Raw genomic sequence first — 12,144 nt, 5'->3', positions numbered from 1 at the left:
TTTTTTTTTTTTTTTTTTTTTTCATTTTATTTGCCTTGTATCTCTTGGCCATTGGTACAAGATCCTCTGGGATACTCTGGTGTGTTTTCCCAGAATATTACTTAACTCTCTCGTAATCCTCCAGTCATTTCTGGTGATAAGGGAAGTTGACACTTCGGTCCTCCCTACTCTCCCCGTCTGCCCTACTCTACACAGTCTTTGATGTTCGGGGTAAATCACAATTTTTTTTTTTTAAGACTCATTTGTGATTGTCTAACACCTTTTTTTTTCCCCTTTGGGGTAAATCATAATTATAGACGAATACATGTGTCCTTTGGGAGAGAGGTGAAGGGAGATTTCACTGCAGACGAGGAGAAGGTGATGCGATGCTGGAAGCAAGCCGTGTGCCTGGAAGCTGGAGAAAGGAGCCACCTTGCAAACAGAAGCCGAAACTGGCAAGGAAAGAGATTTTTCCCTGAACCCCCCAGAAGGAAAATAGTGCTGCCAAACTTTGATTATAGACTCCAGAGATATGAGACAATAAATTTGTGTCATTTAAAGCCACCAGTTTGTGGTAATTTGTTATGGCAGCTATAGCAAACTAATAGTGTCCAAATAACGAATTGCAGTCGTGACTGCTCCTTATGATAGATAAATGATAGATAGATAGATAGATGGATGATAGATAGATAGATAGATAGATAGATAGATATAGGCACATAGATATACTTTGCTGACGACCTCATTTATTTAGTAGTACAGTACTTTTTAAAATCAAATTCACTAAATACAAATAATACAAAGAGTGATATTGTGATATTACCATTTTAAGCAAAGACAATTTTCTCCACACAGGTGTCTAGCTGGAGAATACCCTACATAACAACTTTGAACTGCAGGCTACGTTTGCCTCAAGAACATATTCCAAGCAAGAGCAATGATAGGGAGCATCTTCTATACTTCTATGTCCCTTCACCCAGCTGAGCGACTGCATTTTTTATGCATTTCATTTTTATGCATTTCAAGGCACTTTGATATTTTGTCTTTTTTGGGGGGGAGCCTTAAAGATTTTTTTCTCTTATATCTTTATTTTTGTAAGGTTTAATTTTTATTTATTTGACAGAGAGAGACAGAGATCATAAGCAGGCAGAGAGGGTGGGGGAAGCAGGTTCCCTGCTGAGCAGAGAGCCTGACGTGGGGCTCGATCCTAGGACCCTGAGATCATGACCTGAGCTGAAGGCAGTGGCTTAACCTACTCAGCCACCCAGGCGCCCCCTCTTATATCTTTATTTTAATCGCTCTTAAGTGAAAGGTAATCATGAGCTCAAGAAGGCTGAAAACTTTGTAAGAAAATGGCTCAAAAGAAGAATGTGCTTTCTCAAAGAAAACCTCTTTTATGCCCATTTTCCATTAACCTGCATCTGCTGACACCGACCCCCACCCAGCCACTCTTAGGGGAGAATGGTGAATTTTTTTCTACATTGTATTTTATGCTCAAACTGTGATTTATTTATTTTCAAGTTGGTATTGATTACAGAGACTTGCTTACATTATTCAATTAAAGCAGTTCAGCAAGGAAGAGGCGTTTGCGGGCAGGCCCAGGAATCTGCATTGTTACTAGTGCCTCATAGAATTCTCTAAATGGAAATTAATATTTGAAAACCATGCGTCAGGGAATAAGAGAGGAATAGCTACCCAGGCGGTTGTTTCTCTATCACAGTTTCTAGTCTGTCCTTTTCAACTGCTAGTGTTGCAAAGGAAAGACAAATTAATACTATTTTCATGAGCATATTACAATTACGAGGACACAAATGAGATTTTTTTTTTAAACACATAACCAAATTAAAATATTTTTTTCTCAATTATCCAGCTCCTCATTCTCCTCCAATAAAACAGTTGATTCCAAGCAGACTGCAAATCAGACAATTTCTGGATATTCAGATTGAAGGCATTCATTAGAGACATTCTTAAGTGGCTGTCAAATTTTGGCAAACCTAGATCAGAGAAGAGAGAAGAGAAATGCATGATTCATCCACATAGGCATGAAATGTGATAACTACTGCAATCACTGTGTGCATGGGGGCACACGCGCATGCGTGCGCGCGCACACACACACACACACACACACACAAGCTTAAGTAATTGTAACTAGGAAGAGTGGAGCCTCAACTTGGAGTAACTTTTATTTTTATCGCAGCTTGGTACTTAGTTAACCACCATTTCATATTGTTTTCTTTATCCACCTGCATCGCTTCCTCTAGAACAGAAATCCTTACAGGGTTTTCCCAATATTTCTACTCGCTAAAGTTTATTCATTCATTCACCAACTGTAGAAACACACATTCTGACATGTAAGAGTCGAGGGAACAGATGTTACCCATCGCCTTACTATGACATCAAAAATGTGCAAAATGCACCCTGCCGATGCCAACACATCATTGGTAACAAGGGATACCTGCGATGACCTTCATTTGAAAGGGGCACTTGGACCGATGATGAGCCATGTGGATAGTCCACAGATTCACAGACTTTAAATTGAACAAATAAAGTGGTTGAGTGAAAATCGCGTTATAGGATGAAAAGAGATGGACTTGAGAGGTACGAAGTGTGAAAGAATAGAGCCCTAATCTAATCGACTACGTACAGTGCAGAACAGGTGTGGGATGGCTGCACCACTAATGTTTGTGGAGTTGAATTAAGTGCTTGCACTCCTCCCCCTTAGGTTTTCATCCTTGATTGCTAGAGGAGCCTTATGAGTCATCCTTACCTCTTGATTTTAATAACCATGTCTTTGGTTTATTGGCTTCTGGATATGTTTATGTGTGAGGGAGAGAGTTACAAAATGTTTAATATACAGACACAGAGCTCTTGGCTGCAAAGGAAGTATTTTAAGAAATGATGCAGCAAATACATACAAATTGATGAATATTCATGGTATATGTACTATTCTCAAGACATTGGGATGCATACAAGAATAAAATCATTAGCCCTTGTTTTCATAGGTCTTAAATGCAATAGTGTGTGTACAAGAGGCTGGGGAGAGGGCAGCCAATGGGACAAAAATAGAGGGAACAAGAGAAGAACAAGGTAAGTACAGACACACATAATCAAAGGAGGGATCTTATTGAGGCTGTAGATGAGTGTATGTAGGATAGAAATATCATCATCATCCTGATCTAATTTCTTTTAGGAGAGAACAAACAAGGAGCTCAAAACAATGGCAAGTGCTCTGAAAGCAACAGGTGACACTATGCCCTACAGGTGAGACTTTGGAATTCCAAGAAGACGCCCCTTCTTCCATACTGCCATCCCTCCCAGACTGGCAAAACCACTCTCCTGATGTTCCCCCAGCCTCTGTGCTAACTCTGTACTTGCACTAACCATATTAAATGGGACTTCACCTTGCCCTTTACATGTCTCTTTAGACTTTGCAATCTTAAGGCCTTGGCATAGCAGCCTGGGTGCAACCGGACATTCAGCACAGCACAGAATGCATCATAAGTTCTCAACAAAGATTTAGTAGGCTAAGTGATGTCACTTTAGAAATCAAGGGGTAAAGATTTTAAAAACCATTTTGCCAAGGTTCACACAGTTAATGTGCAAAGAATTACCTAGAGAGGTTATTAAAAAAAGAAGGCTCCTTGGAAATTCTTGGATTCAGAAGAGCTGGAATCAGGAGAGAAGCTCTCCAGTTGGTTCTAGAGCAGATGTCCCCATCCCATGCATTGAGAGACTCTGCTCTCATTACAGAATTCTTAACCAGATGATACCTATATTTCTGATTAATTGTACAAGTTCACCTTAAAATCCAAAGAGAAAAGATTTGAACAAGTCACACCATCTGACAAGCAACAACAATGTTTTCACTTCTGAAAGTGGAGGTACAAAATGGCTCTTTGTGTGAATATCTGTTGTTTAGACATTGTTGGTTAGTCCAATCCTGAATGGTGTGACATCTCAGCCCAGAAAGTTGAGTGTGCATGCAAATTTGTCATTAATGCCAAGTGAGGTGCACTCCAAAGTTTCTGCAGACCTAGAGAGTGACCTGTAGCTTGAGGGAAGGAGTGAGTATCTTAGAGGAATTTAAGTCATTAATATACAAGGGCTACTGAATAAGAATTTCTTGAGTGGCCTCAGGACCCACTTTCCTAACTATGAGGTTAAACAAATCTTAGCTATATCAATGCCTGCCCCCCCAGAAACCCTGGAATGTGAGGAAACGAGGAAACAACGGGAAACATCAGTCAGAGTGTCAGGAAATCAATACTGGCTAGAGTCCTAAACAAAATAAATCTTCATTAAGTCCCATTGTGATTTCAGAATTAACACAATGATTTCATAAATAGGGCAACATTGTGTCAAGAGCAAAGGTCAGTAAACTAATTTGAATTGTAGACATCCATCTGTCTCCAGTCTATGGGAGCCGGCCTCTGGCAGCCATATTGAAGAGAAGGTAATTAGTACCATCCATCTTTTGATGGGATGGTGTTTTGCAGACTGTTTGAAATTCTGCAAACATCTCACTCAGACCCCAGTAACCCTTTGAAATATGATGAGCCATGGCAGTTAGCACACAGGGGGCTCATTACATGAGTGAGAGATGGCAGAGAAACCACACTTTGTAACTGAGACCACTTCACGGGCAGTTTGCCGGTTATTTGGGGAACTATAAGATAAAGTCCTCTCAGTAAGAGGTATTTATAAAGGGCAGTGCTATGCATCTATAAAAGCACTTTGAAATTACTTAAAATTTCTAAGTTCATGTTATTTATTAAGTCCTACCTCCTCAAAGCTTAATTGTCTATTTTGAGGATTTTGTAAGAATTTAAGAGACAGAATGATAATGCCATTAGATTTTAGCATGAACAGGAAGTATTCTTAAGGACAAGTGATCAGGACCTTTCCTGTGTGTAGTCATTGTCATCTATTACTCAGCAAGAAGCATTCTCAAAGAGCAGATTATAGTCATCTCTGACCAGACGGTGATAAGCCAATACTTACTGAGCATAGGTGGTGATTTTGACATAGCTGGCAAGGCCAAGAAATAAGGGCTTGACGGTATCTTGGACAAGAAAGAGAAAATAGTTAAGAAATATTTTTAAATGACCCAAATTGGAATAAAATACAAGGATCAGGGGAATAATTTGAGAAATGGCTACTTACAGGCAAGAATCACCACCAGTGAACATGTGAAGACACTGACTAATATTCCTTCCAGAAACCATCTGAAACAACAGGATTTCTCAGGTTTAGCAAACAGATTATGCCTTTCAAACACATGAGATGTTCTTGTAGACTAAAGGCTTATGGTTTACTTTAAGAATTACAGTAACTATAGTAATAACCGTATTGTGGCGTTACTGAAGGATAGACATGGGGGTCAATGGCAGAGAATGGAAAGACCAGAAGTGAACCCATATGGATACAGTTAACTGAGTCTTATCAGAGGAGAAAAAGCAGTTTGGTGGAGAAGGATATCCTTCTCAGCAATGGTGCTAGAACAATTGTATATCCACATGCAAAAGATGAACGTCCACATACACATCACACCTCAACACAAAATTGAGCTATGTAACTCAAAATAACCCATAGTCTGAAATGTAACCACAAAAGTATCAACTATTTAGAAGAAACAAAGGAGAAAATCCATAGACCAACTGCTTTACAACCTTGCCCAAAAAGTATGTTAAAATTTTGTGGGGTTTTTTTTTTAATTAAATTTTATTTTCTCAGTGTTCTGAGATTCATTGTTAAAATTTTGGGTTTTTACTGATCTGATGGGTATCGTTTTACAGGGTGGAATTTGTTTTTTAGAAGATTTTATTTATTTATTTATTTGTCAGAGAGATTGAGAAAGCATCCACAAGCACGGGGAGTGGCAGGAGGGATGGCAGGCAGTGAGCAGGGAGCCTGACATGGGGGTCTGATTCTAGAACACTGGGATCATGACCTGAGCCAAAGGCAGACACTTAAGCAACTGAGCCACCTAGGTGTCCACAGGGTGGATCTTTTTAACAGAATCATTTAATTATTGTTTGTATTTTCAAAAAATGAATCACTGAAAGAAATTATAAATAAATATGGAAGGGAAAGGAAAATATCACTAAAAAACTCCACTGGCCTAAAGCAGCCATTAATAAATATTGATGAATATCCTTTTAGACCTTTCTTTGTATGCATTGAAGTTATTAAATTGAAACTTAACCAATGTACAATAAATCATTTAAAGTGCACATCTTGGTTTTCTTTCTTTCTTCTTCTTCTTTTTTTTTTTTTTTTTAATCCTGAACTCCTCTATTCCCTACCCAGATGAAGATATGGAATATTTCCAGCAGCCTCTAACATCTCCTTTGCTTACTCTTTTCCCCAGAGTTAACCTTTCTTTCTTTCTTTCTTTCTTTTTTTTTTTTTAAGAGAAGTAGAGAGGGTTAGGAGGGACAGAGGAAGAGGGAGAGACAGAATCTTAAGTAGGTTTCATGCCTAGTGCAGAGTCCCACATGGGGCTCAATTCACAACTCCAAGATCACGACCTGAGCTAAATCAAGAATCAGATGCTTAACTGACTAAGCCACACAGAGGCCCCCTTGACTACTTTCTTACAGTTGTAATAATGGATTCATTTTGCCTTTTCTTGAATTTTACATGTATCTGCAATCATACACTCTTTTCTCTGAGATTCATCCATGCTATTATATATATCAATAATTTTTCTTTTAACCAATCTCTTACTTACATAATCTTTTTAAAATTTTTGAATAACTTTAGATATACGGAGAAGTTGCAAAAATAGCACAGAGCATTTTCATTTACCCCTCACTGAGCTTTCCCAGGGATCAGTATCTTATACTGATCAGTATCAGTATCTTATCAGTATCTTATGACACTATGGCATAGTGTCATAATGAAAGAACCAATATTGGTACTTCACATTCAACTCCACACGACTTTTGGACTTTACAGTTTTTCCCTAATTTATCCATGTTCCATGAAGCCATCCAGGATGCCTCATGACATTCAGTCATGTCTCCTTATGTTCCTCTGGGCTGTGACAATTCTCAGACTCTCCTTGGTTTTGATGACCTTGACAGTTTTGAGGAGTCCTGGTCAGATAATATGTAGAATGTTCTCAATTGAATTTTTTCTCTGATGGGACTGAGGTCTGGAAGACCACAGAGACAAAGTGCCATTCTCATCACATCATATCAAGGGTACATGTTATCAGTATAGCTTATCTCTGTTGATGTTCATCTTGACCATCTGAGCATCTGAGGTCATATTTGACAGGTTTCTTGGCTGTGAATTTCCTTTTTTCCCCCTTTCCATGCTCTGCCTTTTTTCAGGCAAGTTTCTAAATGCAACTCCCACTCAATGGATGGTGAGTTAAGCCCCTTACCGGGGTTGGGGGGGACGGGAGTTGGGGGAGGTTCGTATCTAGAGGAATTAACCAAAGAGGAACATTTCATTAGTTGTCCCATGAAATAAAAGTTTCCATGATCAACTAAAGTTGGGAAACATTCATAGATAACATCTTAACATTAAGTTAAATAAAGCTAATCATGTTTCTTCCTTATGCTATTTCACTGGGTCTATATTAGGCTAATGCACATATGATTCTCTGACTTGGGATACACAATGCAGAATTTTGCAAACTTATTTTTAACCACAAGACCTCCCCCACTTTTTGTTCTTTTGGTCCCACTATAATCTAAAAATATTTAATACTACTTAAACCTCTTAATTATCAGGGACACTTGTTTTAAAATACAGATTTTCACTAGATCGGAATTAGTGTCTCAAGGGCTGGGATCCAGGACTTTGTATTTAAAAACACAACTCTTCCAAGTGATGTGAGTATTTAACCCTCAAGAGGTGGGACTTGAGAGCAAGAAACACTTGCTTACCAGGGTGCAAACACCCAAAGATCCCAGGTCTAGACCATTTATCCCTGTTTCATTGATTTAACAAACACTGATGAGCCCCTGGCACTGGGGATACAGAAGTGAAGGAGACACACAATGTCTCCACTCTCATGGAGCTCACATTCCTTCAGGGAGAGATAGGTCATTAACATTTAAACAGGTGAACACATAATAGGTCACATGGTGATAAGTGCTCTAAGAAAAGTAAAGTGAGGCATGTGTGGTATAGAGTGGTATGCTATTTATACAGGGTTATCAGAGAAGGTCTCTCTGATGATGTGACATTTGAACAGATTCCAGAAAGAAGTAAGGACACATGTTATAGGGCTTTCTAGAGAAGGCTGTACTGGGCAGAATAAATAGCAAGTGCAAAGGCCCTGAGGCATGAGTGCACTTAGCATAGAATGGATTTGACTGCTGCCCTAGAGACTTGGGCAAGAAAAGAATAAGAATGGCATGCTGAATAGAGGGTAGAACAAAAATGTGCCTATAATCAGGCAAGAGCATTATGAGATCCGAGATTCTGAGTGGGCTTCCCTGGAACAGATACTTCATGTGAGGATATAACAATGTAATAAGAAAGATGGAGTCCCAGCAGGGACTTCACATGACCTTATTGGAGCTTCAAATGCCTTTGAACTCCAAGTGGGGTTACTCAGGTTTTAATTGTAGCAGGGAGTCACTAGAATTTAAATGAAAGATCATACATAATAAAATCCAAATTCCTAGCAAAACCCACTGGCTTTTGTACACTCTGTGAGAAAATGAGAGGGGGGAAGTGATAGAAAAAGAGGCACTTAAGGGGCACAGGCAAAAGAACCGATCGTAACCACGGAGCTACTGAAAATGCATTGTGGAATCGGGTGAAGAAATTATCAATCAATTACAGCTTTATTAATTATGAAACACTGCTGCATGAAAATAAAATTTGAATTACCTTGCACATGCACAGATGATGAGGAACACAGCCAGCAGAATTGCTGGAAAGGAGACATCTTGCCACAGACTGGCTTCTAATAGAAAAAATAAAAATAAATGAATTAGAAACCATTGCTGACAATCTTAGAACAACAAAATTACAATAAAATTTCTTTTTTATACACCAAAAAACCCCCACGAAACACATTTTCAAATGTATGTCAGCTCAAGCAATTTGCCGTAAGTAGCAAGATAAAATTATCGATGCCATACAGATTCATTCAACAGATAATTTTAGCAAATAATAAATTTTTTCTGTCTTTAAGAAGTGATTATGCTACACAAACAGTTTTGGAGCTTGCCTTTTACTGTAAAATTTTTACTGGGGAAACATTTTGTGGAATATAAGCTAATGTCAGAAATCTAATTCTGATGATGATGACAATCAAGCCTAAAAGTTATAGACTGCCTTACAATTCACAAAGAGTTTTCATACCTCCTTGAGTCAACACAACAAACTGTAAAGTAGGAACCACTGTCATTGCTCTTACGTGAGAAGACCAAGACTGAGAAATGATGAAATCTCCCCAAGTTGACATATCTCTGAGGTGTCAGAGCCAAGGTTTAAAAACCATGTCTAGCCAGAACACAGTGTTTTGCTTGAAATGGGGCAGGGAAAGAGAATTGCAACTTTGCATACTGTGAGTCTCTAGAGGGAAAAAAAAATGTATACTAAGAACTATTTGTCCTTGAAAAACTCTGCTATGAATAAAATATTTCAGTGCTATAAAGCCACATTGGAAATGACAGGAAATCCCCCAGGAATTGTAATCATTGAAGTCAAACCGATCATGAACCTGAATATTACTGGAGTGATCTAAAAGAAATCAGAGTTGGCTTAAGAAGAATCACACAAAGATCTAAAGGAAAGGATAAAGAGACCTCAGCTTAATTTCTGCCAAATGCTTCAAAAGCTTTATTTTGCAACAGTTGTTTAAAACTTGGAATGACTCTGTGCTGTGAATGTATTTATTTCTGCTATTTCTGCTATGAATGAAGATTGAGTCAGCTAACAAAACCTACTTAGTCCATAATGTGGGTGGCGTACTAAAGATTGGCAGTGCAAAATATAGCAGTTGTGAATGATGTCACTGAGAATGTACGGTATTTCATGTATACTGTGAATTCAATAAGTTATTGTGGGTTCAGCTGAACACTTAACCGTTCTTCTAAAATGTGTTTGTATTCTTAGCTGACTCTGATTTGATATGGAATTTGGAAAACATTTCTTTACAGAAACAAGTCCAGCTTGACAGACCGCCAAAATCATTAGACTTGAACAGTGAACAGAGACTGGTTTAAATTCAAATTCTACAAAGATACGATTATGTGATTTGATACAAGGTATTCACTAGTTCATTACATCAGTAGCCATTTACCTACTATCTAGTTTGGCTTAGTTCAACTGTTACTTCCTTCAGGAAGCCCTCCTTGATTCCTTCAATTCCTCTATGGCTCTTAGCTACTCCTTCTCTATACCCCCATTATCCCTCATGCATTTGCATCAGCAACCTTAACATACTGAATTAAAAGTGCTTTCTCTAGATTTCCCCACTAGCTTGCAAAGTCACCGAGAATAGTAAGCATCTAACTGCTGTTCTTTGGTGGCACGAGGTGGTGCCCATGGGGAGCCACCTCTCCCTGCTCTTAGTACGTGATTCACTTGGAGACTGAGCTCTTTCCCAGCATCCAATCTCCTTCCAGCCATCTGGAGCTTCACAGACTTATCGACAAAGTGATTCGTTTTGCCATGTAGATGGGACCCTTCCAGAACCAGTGAAACTGGGTCTCTTATTATAACTCAAGAAGGCTATGATCTCTTTCCGCTAGACTGGAATCTGGGAAGTTGCAAGCACAACGCTATCAAGAAGCATCATAGAGTAATAATAGCCTTTTTAAAAAGATTTTATTTGTTTATTTGAGAGAGATAGAATGAGAGACAGAGCATGAGAGGAGAGAGGTCAGCAGGAGAAGCAGACAGACTCCCTGTCCAGCAGGGAGCCTGATGGGGGACTCAATCCTAGGACTCCAGGATCATGACCTGAGCCGAAGCAGTCGCTTAACCAGCTGAGCCACCCAGGCGCCCCAGTAACAGACTTTTTAAAGAGTAAATGTGACATAGAATACAAAAAACAACAGGAGTAGAGACTGACAGTAATCTGAAATCTATGCCCAGAATTTTCATTAATGAACCAATAAATTCCATTACTGATTAATCCAACTTGAGTTGGGTTCCCACCCACTGCAACTCAAAACATCCTGATGGACAGAGATGATGTCAGGCAGGCCTCTATCCTTAGTGGGTAGAAGATCACCTGGACTGCATACTCACAACCTACGTGTGAAGGAAATCAAACAGAATTGGATGGAGACCTTGTTTGCCCAGGGACTTCACAGTGGGAGAAGAGGAGGAAAATGTTTTCAATAGATTAAGTTCAGAGGGCTAGAGAATCGAGGGAAGTGTTACCCCCACCAGCCCGAAGGGGACAGACAAGGGCCCACAGAGGTGTTCTTAAGTCTGGGCCTTGAAGGGGGTAGGGGCCTTCCAGGTACAGCAGTCTGGAGACACATTCTGGACACGACATAGCAAAGCACATGTACAAAGGTTTACCTGACCTGTCTAAACTTGAGTATCCCTATCTATGAAATGAAGATAGCACACTTAATTGGTCCACCAGTTTTGGAGCACCTGCTCCGGATCAGGTGTTATGTGCGCTGGTTGGTATCCAGATGACTGAGACATACTGTCCACCCTCAAGTAGCTCAAAGCCTGGTGGACAAGACGCAAAAGCAAATATGCAAGCGTAGTAAATATGCAAGAGCAGTCTAGGAAATGGGCATGAGAGAAGGAACCCTTGAAATCTAGATGAGTACCAAGAAGGGTCACTTAACCGCCCCCCTAACCCCTGGAAAACAAGGTGGGACCTCTGGAGGAGGTGACTGTGGGCCATCTGGAAACTGTCTAAACAATGAAAGTTGCTCTCTCTGTCATCCCAGCACCTGGAAGGGAACCACAAAAGCCTTGAACACTCACCTAGTAGCTGACCTGGGAACCAAATGGAACGGGGGCACAGTGAGGAAGAATGGTCAGTGAGATGCAGATTCATGGTTTTGTGAAGACAAATAAAGAGAAGATTTTTTTTTTCTGTTCAACCTCAGTCTTATGTAATCATAATCTCACATACATTTTGAGTACTTAGGATACAGGACACGTGATGCTAAGTGCTTTCCACGAATTATTTTAGTCGTGCCAAGGTAGGAACTATGA

General features: G+C 39.6%; 1 protein-coding gene across 19 annotated transcripts in view; it reads right to left on the bottom strand.

Moving 5' to 3' along the window:
* Window positions 1–705: 705 nt before the first annotated feature.
* Window positions 706–12,144, bottom strand: part of TMEM71 (transmembrane protein 71) — a gene marked incomplete at its 3' end in the record, with an annotated part of 31,066 nt that continues 19,627 nt past the window's right edge. For 11 of the 19 annotated variants that reach the window (XM_082721296.1, XM_082721298.1, XM_082721292.1 and 8 more), the window contains 3 exons: window positions 8,836–8,911; window positions 5,143–5,204; window positions 706–1,973 (listed from right to left, as the gene is read on the bottom strand). In XM_082721296.1, the coding sequence (XP_082577422.1) occupies window positions 1,822–1,973; window positions 5,143–5,204; window positions 8,836–8,911 (290 nt within the window). Of the gene's footprint in view, window positions 1,974–4,976; window positions 5,042–5,142; window positions 5,205–8,835; window positions 8,912–12,144 lie in introns of those variants that run through there. The other 8 variants (XM_082721288.1, XM_082721294.1, XM_082721287.1 and 5 more) reach the window with 3 other exon arrangements.

Source organism: Mustela nivalis (assembly GCF_964662115.1).
Source record: "Mustela nivalis genome assembly, chromosome: 2".
NCBI lineage: Eukaryota > Metazoa > Chordata > Mammalia > Carnivora > Mustelidae > Mustela > Mustela nivalis.
Note: the sequence above shows the minus strand (reverse complement) of the source record. Positions and strands in the feature narration are given on the sequence as shown.